This window comes from Drosophila suzukii, chromosome 3 (assembly GCF_043229965.1).
Source record: "Drosophila suzukii chromosome 3, CBGP_Dsuzu_IsoJpt1.0, whole genome shotgun sequence".
Classification (NCBI taxonomy): Eukaryota; Metazoa; Arthropoda; class Insecta; order Diptera; family Drosophilidae; genus Drosophila; species Drosophila suzukii.
In genome coordinates, this window is record NC_092082.1 from 15402276 (window position 1) to 15421158 (window position 18883).

The following is an 18883-nucleotide window of genomic DNA, read 5'->3' on the forward strand; positions in this document are numbered from 1 at the left end:
ACTCGCACAAAAGTGAAAGGAGCACTTGGACTTGGGGACCTGGTCCCCAGTTCCCCAGGTCCAGGTTTAGACCATAATGGTGCCGCCGATAATTATGTAAGCAGGCAGCAGAAATTCATTAGCCCGGCGCCTATGCAAATTTCTTTTTGCCCCGCTCCTTAAATTGCATTTACGCGGGAGCTGCCAGCTGCCAGATAGTCGATAACGGTGGCATTTCACTCGTTTCTTGCTGAGATTACTCGCTTATCGCCAAATGGAATGCCACATTTTTTTTTGTGCGGCAAGAGGGAAGGTGATGGAGGAGATGGAGGAGCTCCCTCCAAGGCCCGCGGCTAAGTGGGCCAGCAATAATATCCGCCAGTTTCGTGTGGCGAAAAGCGTGAAGAATCGCAATTTGTATGGTTTAATTAAAAAATCTGTCAAATGCCAGTTTGTGTGCTCATTAATGTGTTTCTGAGGCAGGCCCCAAACAGCGAAATCATGCTTGACATAGCATGAACCCGGGTTCCAATAGACCATGCCGTTCCACATCGCGATATTATGCTCGATATGTGCGGCTCACGTTGATGTCTGGCGGCAGATGGGGGAGCTGCCAACTGCCAACTGCCGACTGCCTGCACCTTTGACAAAACGGCAAACGAAAGACTGAGGCAACGAACCTGGTTATTACGAGCCTGTCGCGGCGACGGCTCTTGCATAATAGGAACTTTGGACCAAATTGATTTTTAATTATGGCTTGCCAAGAAAAATGTCGAAATTCCAAACGACGGGATGACTGTTCTGGGAAGGTTGTTCCTTTGAAAACTACAGTCGAAGTTTAATAGGCGGAACTCAACAAGCTCTAATGAATTTTTGATTATTTAAGAATTTAGGTTTAAAGTGTTTATTGTTTTTGAGAATTTTAGGATGGTATTCAAATGAAAATATAATTTTTGGCGAGTTAAAAATAACTTGTGTTGATGAAGATATGTTTTTCTTTATATATTTTTGATGCTTTTCTTATGTGCTTTTTGTTATATTTATCGAAACTGTATTTAAAAGGCACTCTGTGAATGCATGAACTCATCTAGCTGTTAATTCGAAGTAAAAGAAATAAAGATCTCTCGTTATGATCCTCTGGATTACCCGCAATTCGGTGGCAGCAATTAAGCCATTACAGTGGCCTCTGCAGCAACTTTCATTTTCTGGCATAATTGAAACATAATTTTTGTAGTGTAAAATCGCACCGGCCGGCACTCGAACACGCCAAGAAAATTTCACCCATTTCGCACGTTTCATGTCGATCCGAGCCGTTAGTTAATCATTTGATGGCATTGCGCAGCCTTTTTGTCAAGTCAGCACGCGAGACGCACCCGACCAGTCGCCATATATCGGCAATTATCACTGGAGCCATCAGCTCCCGATAGCGATAGCAGGCTTGGAGTACTCCGTCTCCGTACTCCCCACTCCAAAAATCCAGACTGCAAGCCCCATGCCATTCGAATCGGGACAGACGCACCTCCAACACCTCCTCCTACGGCGACCCTGCTTTCCTGTCCGCCCGGGATCCGCCCATCACTTGAAAGAATTGTGACATTTAGACACAACAAATCATAGCAGAAAGCATCATTAGATTGCACAGCAAAAAATGTAGGGGTATTGCATGTAAAGGAATCATTTTGGATAGCTCTATAAATTAATTTACATAAATGAGAAAACGGATTTAAAAATATTCAATATATGATAGGGATACGAATACCTAAATAAAAAAAATTGTTTATAAATAGTAAGATATGGTACGAGTATATGGTAAACATTAAACATTTAATAGAAAATATTATAGTATTCTATAAAACAATTTGAATACTTGAAAAGTTAGGATAGGTATTTAGTTATATACTATAAGATACTGTTTGGGAATAACATCTTAAAAATCAAAAAAAAAAGAAATCGTTTTTAAATAGTGAGTCAATATGTCAAATAAATTGGCTTACAAGATTTGGTTAATTTTGTAAAATAGTTCATTTCTTCTTTCATATGATTTTATTGTGTGAAAAAATGAATGTGGTCATTGATGCTGGCACTGATTCCTTTCCAACAAGGTTACCATTAACAAGGTACTTAAATCTCTGGGAACCGATGATTAGGATTCAGATTGATCTATATTTTTTTCGGTGTGTCTCTGGCTGTCTCGTTTTGTATGTCAATGGGTGTATAGAAATCGAAAGTTTCACACTTGTCAATTAAGTGTACCGAGTGGTGGCTCTTGTTGTTGCCGTTTCCACACTTCATCATGCGAGTCGGGCGGTACTGGGCATAGCACTGCATTGCATTGCATTGCATTGGCATCGCCGTGGAGCTGCAGTTGAAAAGCGGCTGTCAATGAAAATGAAATTTTATTGAGATTTTTGTCCGACACCCCGCCCCCCGCCAGCCACGTTCCGAGATTAATTAGAAAAGTGCCTGCATTTGTATCGCTCGGTTCGGCCGTGTGTGTTTGGGTAGCTTAATTGCTTTGACGACTCGTGCGTGTGTGTGGTTATATAAGTCGTAAAATACTTAAGCCATAATAATCTCCAATTGGAAACGACTATCACTTTTACTATCGACCGCTCCGACTCATAAAGCTAACAAGCGAAAATCGCTGACTCTTCTAAGCGATTCTGGTGTGGGGGTTCAGTGAAAGTAAACGCTCCACGGGAGCGGGTGACAATGTTGCAACCGGTGGACCGGTGGACCGGAGTTTTCCTTATGCACAATAATGCACTTACGCAATCAATCTCATCCGTCAGCGGCATGATCGGCAACTCCTCCGATCGATCTGCTCCCGCTGCTCATTAAACGCACATAATTGTTATATCGATGTTGCGGGCACCTACTCGCGACCGGTTGCATTCAATGGCCAAATTTGGTTAAATAATGCACAAGCCCACTGGCCACTTTTACCAGGCCGAAAAAAGAGCGAAACGAAAGCGAAAGTTCTTTTGTCTTGCGTTTAACCAAAAACAAAATGAGACAAACAAAAACGCAGCTTCGATTCGATTCTTATCGCCCCGCTTTTTACGCTGCACTCCGCTGCCAGATCGGCAGATTTATGCACTTTTCATTTCACTTACCGGCCAACAACGAGCTCAGCTACATGAAACGATGCCGAGGAGCCGGCAACTTTCTTCGGCACTCCATCGAAATTATTATGCGCATATGGGGGCGCCAACATTGGGACACCGGGACACTGGGACTCCCGATTCATCGTACCACCAGCCTCCTCACCCGATTCTTTAAATTGCCACTTGCACTTGACCGAGCACATGCCGCAGGGCCTGGCGGAATCTGAAAGAGGTGAGGGTCCAGGAAGACCACATATAATACGGATGCACAGTGATCATGGTTAACTCGGAATTTGAAAAGAGAATACTTTCTGGCTTGAATTTTAACTCTCATAATGAGCTTCTGCGTTCTACCGATCTCGAAAAACAAATTCAAGAGGTTTTTAGTCTTAACTTCAAGAACGTTTCTTATATGTATAGGCGTTTATTTCATATTTTCAGGCTAGAATTTTAACTCTCTTAATGAGCTTCTGCGTTGTACCGATCTCGAAAAACAAGTTTAAGAGATTTTTTGTCTTGATTTCAAGTACGTTTCTTCTCCAAAAAGTGTGAAAGTAAATTCTCAAATTCATTGGTATTTGGGCCAATTACTAAACTGAAAAAGAAAATACAAATGTATAACTATTTGAGTAGCAAATAAAAATATAAAATTTAAACCAGTTATCACCTTACTGCAAAGTATATCATAGTTCCATCATAAAATGTTATGGAAAATAAGAACACTTCACATAGTGGCATTAAAATATCAGAGTAATTATGAAGATAGGCAGAAAAAAAAATAATTAAAATATTAAAAACCTGTTATTAATACCACCTTGTATAGCCCCTCGAGGATGTATTTCTGAGGGTTCCAATTAATGACGACCACTGTGCCTTGGCTGGGCCACCCAGAATGTGCGACAAACTGGGCCCCAATTAAGTTTGCAGCATTTTAATCGAGTCGATGCGTTTTCGGGCATTAAGTTTTGAATTTTTCAGTTCACAGGTTGGGTTAATTTGTGAAAGTTTTGTGTAAACAAAGCCCCAAAGCCCCCCGAGGGTCTGGATATGCAGTTGGTCAGTGCGCAGTCCTCAGTTCGGCCATAAATTCAATCAGGCGTGGCCAGTGGACGATCGAGATCGGCAGAGAGGTGTACGAGCGATGGGCAGACGATGTCAATATATTTCTTTCCCCCGGTCTCGGTTGACATTGGCTTAAAATATTTGGAGTAAAACTGATTTAATTGACGTTGACGTTGCGTAATCTTCAGGCATTGGCCGTGGCCCTGCCAATTGGCCGCATCCTGTCATTCCAGGGCGATAACAGCGGCACTCAACTGGACAATAATGTGGCATAATTGGCCAGCCCAGGTCGGATTTAAGCTGGGCTCGAAACTGGCCTCTCAACTGGGCTCTTAACTGGGCTTAAACTGGGTTAGTGGCGCCGGCGCCAAATCGAAAACTCGAAGCGGGATACGGGCAAAAACCAAAACAAAGCACGGCCCATGGAAAAAGTGCAGAAAACGAAGCCAAATCGACCGACCAGTTCGTGTCATGTGATTTTTATCGTTAATAGGAAACAACTGCAGCAGCAGCCAAATCCAAAGAGACAAGTACAAAGCCAAAGCGCCGCCGATTGTTGCTGTTTCGCTAGTTTATATCGAACTGCGGCTGGCAGGGCAACAAATGTTGCATTGACATGAAAAGGGTTTTTATTCAATTGCTGGCAACATGCTACGCCGCAAATAAAAAAATAAAATAAAATAAAAATAAAAATGTAGGCGCCTGTGAGTCAGTCTGCAGAGAAAAAATATATTGGCATACTAGGCTACGTGTGCTGTTTTTTATTAATCTAATAAATTTAAGGGCTATATATTTCAAATATATTTCCCAAATAAACAATAAAATATTCAAAATGTACATAGTGATTTTTAAATGTAGAGATATCTTCAATTTTTGATTGTATTAATATTTAACACATTGAACAATTTGTATTTCTCGAAACCCTCTGTTCCTGAAATTAAAGTGGCATCCATTTCAAATCATCTGATTAAAATATTCACCATTTTTCCCTGTGTTCCCAGAGAAAAGTGTGCAATGCTAATCTGGCTGTTGTTATTGTTGTCTCGCAACTTTCATAATAAAATCAACAACGCAATCAAATTACAAGCCTTGGAATACATATAAAAAGTAAGCAAAACACAAATTATGCAAAATGTTTTAGGCACGAAGGCCCGCTATTCCCAGTCGCATTTGCCATCCGTTTAAGGCTCGGGAGTCCCCTCGGAAACCCCTTCGGAAACCCCTCCTCCAGATCGGCGATCAGTGATCACTTACAAGTCAGTCAGTGAGGCAGCAACCGAAGGCAGAGCCAGGTCAGTACTCTCACATTCACATTCATCTGACTGACGGACAAGGTCTTCGCCATTTCCATTTCCATATGGAGCTCTACTCTCTCTTTCCAAAGAAATTGAAAGTTCTCTGGAGGGAATCCTTAACATGAAATATGTTTTTAAAAGGCCGTTAAACCACAAGTTATTCAATTGGTAAAATGGGAAACATAAGCATTTGGAATAATGAAGAACAACATAAAAAACCATTTTGAATATACTTCACACTTTTAGTTGATCTTCAGTATAGTCCATATTTCTAAATTTTAAAATACTAATAATGGACTAAAAATGGCATTTTAAAGAGCCTTTTTCATATATCTCAGGAAATAAGATCAAGTTAAGATTCTTTCTAATATTATATACACAGTAATATTATTCTTAGACCTTGTACAAGGGTTGTTTTTGTTGTTCACCATGATCATTATAATAAATGATCCTCTTTTCGCAAACTTTGAGTTATTGAGACGTCTTCTCGGAGCGACTTAACCGCCTTTCCTCGTCTTTATGGCCAACCTATTATCAACTTTCGGCACCTTGGCGTTTCCCTATCCCGATTGATTATGACAGGTGATGAATGGACACCTGAGTCGGTGACAGTCGGTCACTCAGTCAGTCGGCGGACTTTCGTTTTCGGTTTTTCTCCTGCTACAAAGTTGATGTTGACAAAATGCATCGGATTCTGCGATGTTCACGTGAGAGAGAGCGACAAGCCAGGGAAATTAATTATAATTGGCCGCGGTAAATATGCAGAGATGCGAAATGCAAACTGCAAACTGCAAAATGCAAATTGCAAATGCGAGATACAAACTCGTTGGCAATCAGCAAAATCAATCATCGGGTGAGCAATTGACGAGCGGCAGCCAGCAGCAAAATCAGCAGAAAATGGGCAATAGAGTTATCAATTTTAGTGCCAAACATGTCGCATTTCGGCGGTGAAGAGTGAAAATCGGTGGCAGGTGTGTGTGGCAGTTTGTGGGGCAACCTTGGTTTAGTTTCTGTTTCACTTTTATTATTTCCCCTCTTGAAATGCTGCCCCCTTGAAAAACATTTCTGCCGGTTTTGTGTTAAATGCCGCGCTTAGTGCGTAAAATTTCATTTTATATTTTATAGCACAAGGCATAAAGACGCCGAGTGCAAAATGAAGTTGTAGTTGAAAGCGTGTAAAATAATAACCGTTGGCACCACCAACAGCAAAAACAACGACTTGAACATCCCAAGGTGAAGTGTCGCCTGGCCTTGCCCCCCTGCCCATCTGCCAATCCCCCTTTTCCCACCTCAACTGGTGTCATTTTTATGGCCCCAACTTGTTGCACTTTCGTTGTTTATTCGTCAGACATTTAATCAGGTGCGGCCCACTGGACATCACTTTATTTCATTACATTTTATTAAAGTGTGACCGAATTGCTGAGGTGTTTTGAGGAGTTTTATGAAAAATGTTAAAGAAAATATTTTTATTTTTGTAATCAAAATTTCATTTTTAACATAGGGTACTTAGGGATTTAATTACTGATTCGACTTGAGGGTATGGTTTTTTCAATTTTTTATTCGTCTATTACATTACTTAAAGTGGTAACATGGTTAACGAATTAAGTCATGCTTGATATTATACATACTGAAATATAAAACTTCATTCAATTCGGAAGAACGAACGTAAAGGAAAAACCCTACACATCTTACACATTTGATGAGCTAATAGGTGGAGACGTTGTTTCACCCATAATTTGAGTGATTTATTTATAAATTACACTTAACTTGTTGAACTGCGGGCACCTTGGTCACACTGCAGTGGCGATTGCAATTAACACCGTGCATATGCATTCACATTTCGATGTCGGCGCTGATGATGTTGCAACCGCAACACTTACCATTTACCATTTACCACTTAACTCGTACCTCGTACCTCTTACTTCTTACCTGTGGCAAGACCCAGACCCAGACCCAAAACCCAGACTTCCAAGCCAAGTGCAGCAGCCACTCGAGTTGGTCTTCAAGTGCATCAGATGCAAGGGGGGCCATATCGTCGCATTCAAATCTTCCGCATGTCAAGGTCAATTAGCATTTGGCCGGGCCTTACAGCTTCGATCTTCGGGCCAGTGCTGTGCGTGATAAAAATGTCAAAAGGTTTTCATTGGCATTTTGATGTGGTTATTGCCGTTTAGCTGCTTAGGCACTCGGCTTAGCCATCGATAAGTGTTGCCATCAGCTCGAGTCCACTTCAAAAATGTATATCCACCTATAACCTATGGCGAACACACTACGAGTGGAAAAAAAATACAGTCAGTAGAAGGCGGGGGCGTTGGGGGCCGTGTCATTGAACCGCTCGATAGGATAGAAAGTGACCGCTGCTCGGCCGCTATCCTTGGTGATCTATCTTAGTGGCCAAAATAACATACCTACAACAGCAGAAAAGTTTTCACTCCTTTCGCTTTCATTGCAATTACCAAATACGATTCTTATTTTCAATTTCAATATGACGACGACGACAGGCACGACAACGACAGCACAGTGGTTTGAAATGTGTTTATTTGAAGGTCAGATAGTAAGTGGATGAGGAATATTTTGATCATTTTTTAAAGAGATCAACCATTGTACTCTATAAACTTTAAGTTCTGGGCATTACTTGGGTAATCAACTTAAGAGGGTTCATAGCAATGAATTAGGAAGTGACAATAATTCTTATCAAAATGATATTTGTATAAAGTTTCTATTCTAAGTACTAGTTAATATTATGTTATTATTACATTATATTGTTATAAAGGACATTTAAAGAGATGATCAATGAACTAAAATTAGATTAAAAAGAGAATACGATTAATGTACTTTCAGATTGTTCTAAACAGAACTGAGATCTTTAATATAAGATAGAATATTTGGAGAAGCGTAATATTTTATTATACAATTTGGATATTGATCTAAAATTTGTAGCACCTGGTATGGCACTGTTTTTGTCTTTAAAGGCTTGTAACTTTTTTTGATCATTCAAATTTTCTATTTTTCTTTAAATAAAATCAGTATCCAGGAAAATCCCAAGGCCCTTGTCCCACTGTGCCCGATCCACGAAGGGGAAAATAGCGCCCGCGACAACGCAGTTTCGCACCAAATTTGGAGCCAGGAGCTCCAGCCAGCCGATGCCAGGCTTTTGGCCATGGCAATAACAATAACGGCGGAGCAGCTCGATGATCGCTCCAGTGGCTGAAATCCAGCTCCAGCTCTAGCTCCAGAGCTCGTGGCCACGATCGCTGCTCCTGCTGATGATGTTGGCGATGTTGTGTTGCCGGGGCCTATTACCATTTGGCTTAGTCAAATCGTTTGTTATGTTTTTATCTTGATGTCCAGTCACCTTGATTTGTTGTAGAAAATGCAATTTTTGGCATGCTCGTTGGTCTGTCGCCCCGTCTATTGGCTACCGTTGCGAAAAGTCTGGGTATCCCAGATCGCGGATCCCATCCAATGCGTAGGGTGAATCGCTTTCCCAGACGCGCAGATCGCCAATGTCGTGGGTGACGGACTGCCAATGAAAGTGAAATTGCCGTCGACTGTTTAGAATTGAAGTTGAGTGAACACTCCATGTTCATGGCTCGATCGATCAATTTATGGGTCTGCCTCGAGATTGGGGTTCAATGGACGGTTGTCGTCATCGCAGTATTTTTCGCTGTTGGGATACTTTACATGAATTATTTTTACCGATTTTGCAGAAAAAAATTGTCCATTTAATATAGATTTTAAATGTTATATTTTGTAAGACCTACATAAAAAATATTTTATTAAAATTTTATGTTAAAATTAATGTGTTAAAAAAAATATCCCTTTTTATTCGTCTCCAGTGAGATCGAGAGCGTCTGGATTTATCCACGGGGACGATGTCAAAGGTCAGTGCATGTCTTTAGGGGGTGGGCTGGGTTGGCGAATCTAGAAAAATGCCACATGAAAACGGTGAGGCACAAAGACAATGGGCAGACGTCGATGTTGGCTGCTTGTTAGGCTGAGCCCAAACAACTTGAAACAAACAAACCAAAATGCCGCAGCTACAAAAACCAAAACAAATAACAGGCAGCAAACAAACAATAACAAAAAGGCGAGCAAGAAATCGATTGGTTAGTAAACAGAAGCCAATTTACCCTCACAGGCGAAAAGAAAGCCCAAAAGGGGGATCTGATATAGTTTCATGCGCGTAGATTGAAAGATTTATATCTTTGGGAAAACTCTTTACCAATGCGAAAAGTATGTTAGGTTTTATTTGTATTCAGTCAGCAACACTTCGATAAATCTTAAGCTTTATAATTCGGTATACATTATTATAACAACAAATACATTTTAATAGTACATTGTATAGATACAAATATAAATATTTCCATAAGATATAGGAAAACATTTCTTCAGATATCTTAATTCTAAAATGTATTTATGTCTTTTATGTACTTCAACACAGCAAGCCAACCCTTTACTTTATTATTTCATATTAATTTTGATAAAGATCATCCGCTTGTTTTATATCAAACCCCTTGGTAAAAGTAATATACCTTTCTTGCAGAGGCATGCAAACAAATGCAAATGCAGGGAGGACTGTCTGATCATTTGTTGTTGCCTTTTTGGTGGCTGCTCTGTTGTCATTATTTATTTATGCCCAAAACGTTTCATTTTCATTTTCATTTGGCTTTGGCCAAAGGGAGTCATCGTAGTTGCCGTTGTTGCTTTTGCTTTTGCTGTTGGTCTGAAACCTGAAAACTGGGTTACTGGCGCCTGTTTCGGGCTACAAGATCGTGTCATGCGATTTCTATCTTTGTGTGACTACGAAAGCGACAACTGCAACGTTGTCGAACTCTGAAGAAGAAAAACCCCGAAAATCGAAACAGAAACAGAAACAGACTCGAAATCCCACTGACATCGGAGAATGAGAGCTGAGAGCTGTGTGCTTGGATCGTTGGGTAGTTCATTTTGGGACTGGAACTTAAACTGGGTACTGCAACTGCAACTGCGACCGTTTCGAAAACAAAAGTAAAGTGTTTGCGCCTGCGGCGTGGGCAGGGAATTGCCATCGAAATGGGACATATAGCGATCCGATCTCTGACTCACAAGCGCCAGTCCTCGAGAGGCGGTAGCTCGAGCCTTGGGAGTGGGTCATTCAAATCTATCACAGATGTTTTCGGGTGTGTGAATAGGGCATTCAGTGTTCCCAAGCAGAGGGAGAAATTGCATGCATTTTATTCTTAATGGGTATACATATTTTTGAAAGGTATTGATAAAAACAAAAGTTTAGTATCTCTTGCATATAAATATTCAAATCTATCAAAGATGTTTTCGGGTGTATGAATAGGGCATTTAGTGTTCCCAAGCAGAGGGAGAAATTGTATGCATTTTATTCTTAATGGGTCTACATATTTTTAGAAGGTATAGATAAAAGCAAAAGTTTAGTATCTCTTGCATATAAATATAAAGAAATTTCAGAGAAAATCTCTATTACATTCATTAGTAATTTATTCAAAGTCGAGGTAATTCTCTCTGTGCATCTGGCAATGTGTGTGCCTGGGTCCTCAGCAGTCGCCCAACAAAGTAGTCACGAATTAGCGCAGTTCACATGGGAATGCAGTGGGGGGACTTAGGGGCATTGGGTAGGGCTAGACACTGGACACATATGCAGCTAAGAATATGCAGCGGCAGTCTCAGCTGTTGACACACTCGCACACACTTGCAGGAATGCATTCTGTTGCAACAGCGGCTGGAGTTCGTTGCCTAAGTCTTTTGTTTGGCTGACGCATGAGCGAATGAACTCGAGTGGCTAAGTGTCCGGGCTGATTTATGCGCCTGACCGCTCCACAGTCGCACCACCTACGCACTCGCATTTCCATTCCCATTTCCATTTCCCTATTAGTATTTCCAACACCCCGAGCGCCCAGTTATCAACTGATAAGTAGCTTATGTAATGGCCCACGAAAATGGGTTAAAAGTCGCTCTGACAGTTTAATTTGACACTTTTTTGGACCTCAACCTCCGTCTTGGTTTTGGTTTTGATTTTCATTTTCGTCTCACTCTCACTCTTTCCTGCTGTCTCCGTTTTTGTTGGAGAGCACGGATGACAGAGTGCTTTTTGTTTTGGTATTTTCTTTCATATTTGCTTAACAAGATTGTGTGTATTGAATTGTCATTTCTCTTGACAATTTAATTTGGATTATGCGGAGGCTACTGAACACCAGCTGAATGCTGCAGGGAGTGCAGGTCGAATAAAAGGCAGAGGTGACAAGATTGGGTCACCGACTTGACGGGAATTGCATAAAGGTAAAATAATAATGACATCTGTGTTTTATTGTCATCTTAATTTTGTAATAACCATTTGCTGTAATTAAATAAAACAATTTTATTAATTATCTGATAGCTTGATCTAATTTTATCAGTTTTGCTTTGAAAAGTTAGAATATGAAATAAGGTGTAATAAACACATCTTATGGTATTTACACAGTTCGGTTCCTATTATTTATATAAAATCTTTAAATAATTAAAAAATATATATTTAAAGACATAAGCCCTATATTCACACATTCACCTCATACCATGGTATTTGAAAAATAATATTTATTAGGTAGAATATTCTTGGGCGCCAGTTAATACACCTCTTAAAGTAGTATAAATATTTAAAATGTTAATTAACGTATAGGCGAGTAAAAGAAAAGCTACTTGCATCAATGGTCAGATTTTGTGATTTTTTAGGCGAGCGGCAGAGGGCCCATTCCATCTGACTTTGGCTTGTGGCCCGGGCACGTTTTGGGCCAACTGGCCGACCGGCAGAAACAAAAGGCTCCGGCGAAACGCATTGAAGAAGTCACCAGCAGCGGGCTGCCGAGGCCCCAAAAGCCGAGAGCCAAAGATTATTAATGGCTGGCCTCCTCCTGCATTTCCGTCTTGACCCAGGTTATGCAAAATGTTGGCAAAAGGCCAAACGAAAGCAGCCGAAAAGTAGAAATGTTTGCCTAACAAATGATTGCTATTTGCAGCCAGCAGCAAGTGCGTTGCCGCATTTACTGAAATGGAAATGAAAAGGAAACCCATTAATTGAAAATCCCAAAAAATCCGAAAATGCGCATGTGCACAGAGCACTGTTAACTCACTGGGGCTCTGTTAAAACTGGTCAAAAAATGTTATAGTAAAATTGGTCAAAACGAAACTGTAGCAGGAAGCTCTGCTAAGGCATTGTCTTCGTTGGTTTCTTAGATTTTATCGCCGCCTGTTGCATAAACTTATTGATTTGCCATGCTTGTTGCTGCCGCCTGAGCATATAAACAAATCAGCTGCTGCTTGCCCCAAACAACAATTGCATAAATCAATTTTACACAGAAAACTGGCTGTTTTTCGCCAGCCCACAGTGCGTATGAATGGCACATGTAAATTTGATTAAAAGCACGTTTTACCACAAACGAACACCGAAACCAGAGGTATAACCAGAAAATGATGTGCTAAAAATGCATTTTCTGGCTTTCTGGCTCTCAGCTTATTTCCACTGTTTCGGTTAAAAAAAGATGACGCCTCCACTTTTGATAAATGAAAGTAAAAGTACCAACACTTGCACTTCACAGATCATTAGCGGTGGTTACTTTTCGTTTTTTTTTGTGCGTGGCTGTGGCGTTCAATGAACCAAGTGGCCATGCCAAAGTCATTAAAAATAGAAAACAAAACGAAACGATACGAGGCCCATCAAAACTTGTTCTTTCACTTTCAATGTCACGCCACAGAGACCGCCGAAGACCTTCAACTTTTGGACCCGCTCACCCCTGTGGGGCACTGTTTCTTCCGCCTGGGAATTAATTGCGGCATAAAGCAAACATTTTGCGAGTCAATGTACGTAATTTGAAAATCGTGCCAAAATAGATGCAGCAGGTGCAGGGGTTTGGGGGGCGAAAACTAAACACTGGTAACACCCCCGCGAAAATCCAGGCAGAGGCAGATATATGTCTGCTGCTCGTAGTATCCACTGTAGTCATTTGTCTGCATGTCGCTTTGTTGAATTGTCTATTTGTTTGCCAAAAAGTGCCATGAAGACAACTCGTTGTTGGCCGAAAGCAATTTCATTTGCTGCCGCCGCCGCTGCTGCAACAAATTACTATCATTGCTGTTAATAGTTCATTAAGTCACGGACGGGAGACGTGGATGTGGATGTGGAAGCCATGTGGAATCACTGCCACACGGAACGTGAAACCGTAAAACTTAAAATCGTACTTCAATCCGCCGCACCAAAACCGAACCGCACTGAACCTCAAGTGGCAGAATAATTGAGTGAACGGCAAGATAAACATTTCAATTTCGTTATTAAGTCATCAATTAGGGGGCAGCCCAAATCGCACTGCCGGGTGATTCGGTTTTGATTTGAACTCCAGAGAGGCAAATTGCCTGCCATAAAAGTTTCGCAATTAAAACGATGCAATAACATTAAACTTCTTTGTTTCTGGGTTAGCTATTTATCGTTGGGCTCGATTGCTTTATTGCTAGTCCAAGGATTGTACAAGATTTAACAATCTGTGGGTAAATATACTATAAAACGACTTTTAAATAGAGGTGTAATTTATAATAATAATCTATTGAGGCCTTTGGTTACTTAACTTATTTCTTATATAATCTTTGTACCATATATAGTAATTTGTATATTATAAAGATCGCTTTCGCCAATTCAAAGCTTTGGATTGTGTATCTAAGAGTTAACATATTTTAGTTTTAAATTACATACGTTTTTAGAGAAAAGAGCGAACTTCACAGTTACTTATGGCAGTAATATTAAGTAATTAAAAGTAGTTTGGACATACAATTTGTTATTGTTTAAAAATATGATAATAAGATAAAGTTATGCAAGCACATATCTTGAATTTATAGCTGGAATCTCAGTTTATTATAAAATCATTATAGCAAATATCGCAGCGTTCGAGAGTTTGATGGCTGGCCTCTGCGGATTTCCTGGGGCCTTCCACCAATGTAGATTTGTTTTCCTTGCCAATAGTGCCTCCATAGCTCTTTCGCATTACCCAAGGCGAAGTTCGTCGAGAACTCAATAGGGAAGCTGTATACGTGTGTTTGCCAGGACTGCAAGATCTTAGCGATTGTAAAGTGGCCGTGGATCCTCTCAGGATTTCCAATCTGGCCAGAGCAGCCTCCAAATCGGAATCCTCATAGCCCTCCACTACCACTTGATCTGGTGACTGGGTAAAGGATTTGATACTAGGTGTGTTCAGACTGCTCATGGGTTGGATTATCACATCCAAATTGCTGCTGTCTGAAGACATAGCGCTGAAAACAGGCGAAGCTGGGGGTGATGGCATCTTTGAAGTGAACATCTTAGCTTTTTCCACAGTGTCTTTAATCTTTTGAGGGGTTTCAGGTGCAGAGGATAGGTTTTGGTTAGTTGGGATTTCAGTTTCCTCACTTGGACTGAGTTCTCCTTGAGGTAGATGGTCCGAAGAAGTATGATGATTTTTGGCTATTTTTTCTTCCAGATTATGGTCTTCATTTAATACTACAGGCTGTGGCATTCTGAAAGGACTTTTATCTGCTTTAAAGGAATCAATCTCAATATACGACTGCTCTCTAGATCGAACCATTTCCTTTGCCAGAGATTCTACTCTTAGCGGACTCTGATCGTCTTTAAATGAATCAATTTCTATGTAAGAGGGTTCTCTAGATCTAACGACCTCCTTTGTCAAAGGTTTTTGCAATCTCATGGGGCTTTTATCGTTTTTCAAGGACTTCATCTCCTTGTAAGATGGTTCTCTGGAAGGTATTTTCTTTGGAGGTGGCATTTCTTCGGTCAAACTTGATCCTTTAAAAGGACTCTTATGTGCCTTTATGGAATCAAATTCGTTGAATGATGGTTCTCTGGAGCGCACTGTATCCGTTAATAAAGATTTATTGATCTTTATTGGAGTTTTATCGGTTCTGTGAGAATCGAACTCCAAGTAGGACGACTCTCTTGAAGAAAGGTTTTTGGAAGGCTGTTTCTTGGAAGTCTTTTCCTTTTTCGCAACCTTGATTGGGGTTATGGGATGTATTGCTCGGCGGCTTCCAGTGCTGAGGAACTTCTCCCTCTCAGGTCGGAAGGGCTGTGGAAGGACACCCGTGCTCATCCTGCGTCCATAACCGGGCTCCTCAACCAAAGGTGTGGGCCTTCCTCTGCCCCAACCGGAAATCCTTTCCGTAGGAGCTCTTTGGATACCGGAACTAATGCGATTGGTGACTGGAAGACTGATGCGTTCGCGTTGGGGATTGAAATCGAAGGTCCTGGAAGTGGCGGGATTCGAGAGCCTGGAACTGGACCGCGAAATGCTGCCCGGCTGTTCGGAGCCCACGAACTTGGCGAACTCCCACTGACCTCGACGAGTGGGGGCGGGAGTTATGTGACCGCTGGACAGATCCGACTGGGAGGCACTCTGCGAGTTTCCACCGCTGAAATGACCGTCGTAGTGATTCGGCTTGTCCCGCAGACTTGTGTGATCCTGGTAAACGGAGAACTTATTGTGACTGTGGACAAAACTCTCGTAGGGCTTGAACTTCTTGCTTTTGGCCAACTGATCTGCGAACTTCTCCCACTCGGTTGTACTGGGTCTTCGCTCTTCCTTGTCCTTTTTCTCCTTTACCCCGCCCTTGCGACGAACTTTACGACTTCTTGAGGTTTTAGTAATGGAGTGTGTAAGGATTTAGGTGTGGGAAGATGTTTGGTGTTTTAGTAGGATGCCATAGGAATATTTCCATTTTTTGCGGGGTGTTTAACTTTCTTAGTAAATATGTGAGTGTCTGTGTAATAATGGGCTTTGCAAAACTTTAGAGTTTAAACTTATTGTCATACAAAATATTTGTATACTTAATTGATATTTATATTTTTTGTGATAAAATACTATTTATATTTAAATTTAAATTAATTTATAGTTCTTTTAGTTTTGCAACAACACATGTATTCGGCTAGCCGAACCATATATTGATAGCTGTGTAAGATATTTAAAATATTACCACAATACTACGTAGAAGACTTTGCTGTTGATGTTCTTGTTAGTTTGATTTGCTGGGATCGCAAGTAAACAAAGGCAGAGTATATGATATGTACATAGAAGAAAAGTAAGTTTATTTACAATTTACATACAAGTCAAGAAGAGAGAGAGAGGAGAAAGTAATATGTCGATTAGGTTATAATAAATGTAGGTAAATATCGGGATGCTACGACGAGAACTACGAATCATAAGCGAACGTTGCAGGTACAAACTACGCGAAAACTTCAGGGTGCAGTGGCGCTACGGGTTACGGATTTGCGATGGGGCTACGGGGGTTACGGGTTAGCGATTACGGATTTGCGATGCATCAGGTGCTCTCTGGGCTTACTTACTCCACGGGGGCGGAGGATTCGGTTGGAGGTGCGGGAGCCGCAGGTGCAGTGGATTCAGTTGATTCTGCGGCAGGCGGAGCAATTACCTCTGCCACCTGGGAGACCTCGGCACTGAGCTGAACCATCTCCTCTAGCGTGGGTTTCGGACTGGGTGGACTCTCCTCCTCGTTGGCCAGAGCCCTTTCGATTTCCGGTTCCGGCGTCGAGGTCTTCAGGCTATCGGCATCTTCCTCTTTTAGTTGTGGCGTTGGAGCCCGTGAAGTACTCATAGCAGCCTCTTCAGGATTTGTTTTCGCCTCGGTTTCCTTGGGCTCTTCCAGATGCAGCCCCTCCATGACCTTGTGCTTGGCCTCGTCCAGAGCCTGAGTTCCTTCCTTAAAGGCGTTGCCCAACTCGTTGGTAATTCCCGCCACCGCCGTTCCAACGGTCTCCTTGGTTGTGTCCAAAGTGGTGGTCAGGGTCTCAGAGGCGTCTGCAAGGAGCAAGGAAATGGAATCACTTTCATTAGCGCTTTCCCGAGAGGAGTGCTCATATATAGTACATAATTCTGCAGTGAAAAAAATCCAGCTTACAATTTTAATTTGGTTCCTAGCTCACAGATATTGGTAATATCAAAAATATTTGTATAGAAATTAACAATATTTTTTTTAAGTACAAAATAAAACAAAACAGCGTCGTTAAATAAGTACATTTAAATATGTTCCTAATAGTTGATATACACATAGAATACTGATCTCTGCCTTTATCATAATATATCTCTTACAGATGATATTCACGTTTTTTTTAAGCTGCCTAGTTGGTCTTTCTTTAAAAAAATATGGCAAATTTATGGAGCTTAGTCCTGATTTAATTATAGCACTTTCCCTCAGTGCACATGAACGTATAATATTTTTAAGTCAATGTTTTGCTCTAATTCGTTGACGGCTCGGTCACGCAACCAAGTCGTTTTTCTTCATATGCGTTAAATAAATGTATAAAAATATTGTCGGGTGATGGCATTGGAGGCAGCTTTCACTTGCGTCCCACTGCGGCGGAGTGGCTAAAAATAAGGCCGAAAGGCTCCGCGGCACGCATTGCGCTGGCCAATTGTCCTTTATTACGTGGCTTGTTATTATAATAATGCGAAATGCGAGCACATTTATTACGTACATTGTGCCTGGATGTATCGAATTTCTTTTTGGCATTAAGTGGGAATTTACCAGCTTGTTGGTGGTCGTTAATTAAATGGATTTAATATTGATTGGAGCCAGGGGTCAAGGACTTCATCTTATCAAGGTTCCCATATTGAGTACAGTATTCGAATGAATTTTAAGTAACCAGAACTAATTGATATTTTATTTAATTGAAAGAAACTAAACTAAACTAAGTTAGGAAACCACTTTTATAAGCTGACATTTGATATGAATAGATCAAGGACTTAATTTCGCTGAACATTAAGTATACGCCATGAATATCAAGTATACGCTCACTGGCCGTTTGGAATTTCCCTTGGACAGCACACTCTTAAATGTCATCTGCTGGCCAAAAGCAACTAATGGCCAGCCCGGATTGGTAACACACACACACTCTCGCCCACTCACACACCTTCGACGACGGCCTCGCCCTTCTGCTTGACATGGCTGGCGGCTTTCAGCATTTCGCTACCCGCCGTTGCAACCATGGGAGTGCTGCTGGCACAGCCCATGACTTCTTCTCAATGCTCGCCAGACAATCGCCGAATCATGCCGATCGGACCGGGAACTGTGGTCTGCTTTAACAGCCGTCGAGGATTTATTAATATCGAATATGAATATGAATTTGGAATCAGAAATACGCCCGCCTTTGGTCACGAACTCAACGCAACTGAGCACTGACCCAAAACATTCGCTGCTAAAGTGAAGGGTCAGTTCGGCACTCGACCACCTCCGACAATCCCCATTCATATCCCTACCATAACCATTTCGGTGGGCACGCAACAGGACCGGACCGTTCTGAACTGGACTAGACCCATGGAGCACTCCGAGCTCCACAGTTTGCATGTGCGTTTGCACTTCAAGTGAAGTCAAATTGTTGAGGTCATGCGCGTTGGGCGCACACTT

General features: G+C 41.4%; 1 protein-coding gene across 1 annotated transcript; it reads right to left on the reverse strand.

Annotated features, from left to right (window-relative positions):
* Positions 1 to 13880: 13880 nt before the first annotated feature.
* LOC108005811 (neurofilament heavy polypeptide) lies at positions 13881 to 18606 on the reverse strand. The gene is made up of 3 exons (XM_017069140.4): positions 18390 to 18606; positions 16806 to 17277; positions 13881 to 16093 (listed from the first exon to the last, which is right to left on the reverse strand). Exons 1-3 carry the CDS (start codon positions 18487 to 18489, stop codon positions 14320 to 14322), a joined length of 2346 nt encoding a protein of 781 aa, XP_016924629.4. The 5' UTR covers positions 18490 to 18606; the 3' UTR covers positions 13881 to 14319.
* Positions 18607 to 18883: the final 277 nt, after the last annotated feature.

Coding starts and splice junctions, on each gene's coding strand:
- LOC108005811 (XM_017069140.4), bottom strand. CDS start 18,489: ATGGGCTGTGCCAGCAGCACTCCCATGGTTGCAACGGCGGGTAGCGAA. Junction 17,278..18,389: donor GGGCGAGGCCGTCGTCGAAG/GTGTGTGAGTGG, acceptor TGCTCCTTGCAG/ACGCCTCTGAGACCCTGACC. Junction 16,094..16,805: donor GAATCCTCCGCCCCCGTGGA/GTAAGTAAGCCC, acceptor TAAAACCTCAAG/AAGTCGTAAAGTTCGTCGCA.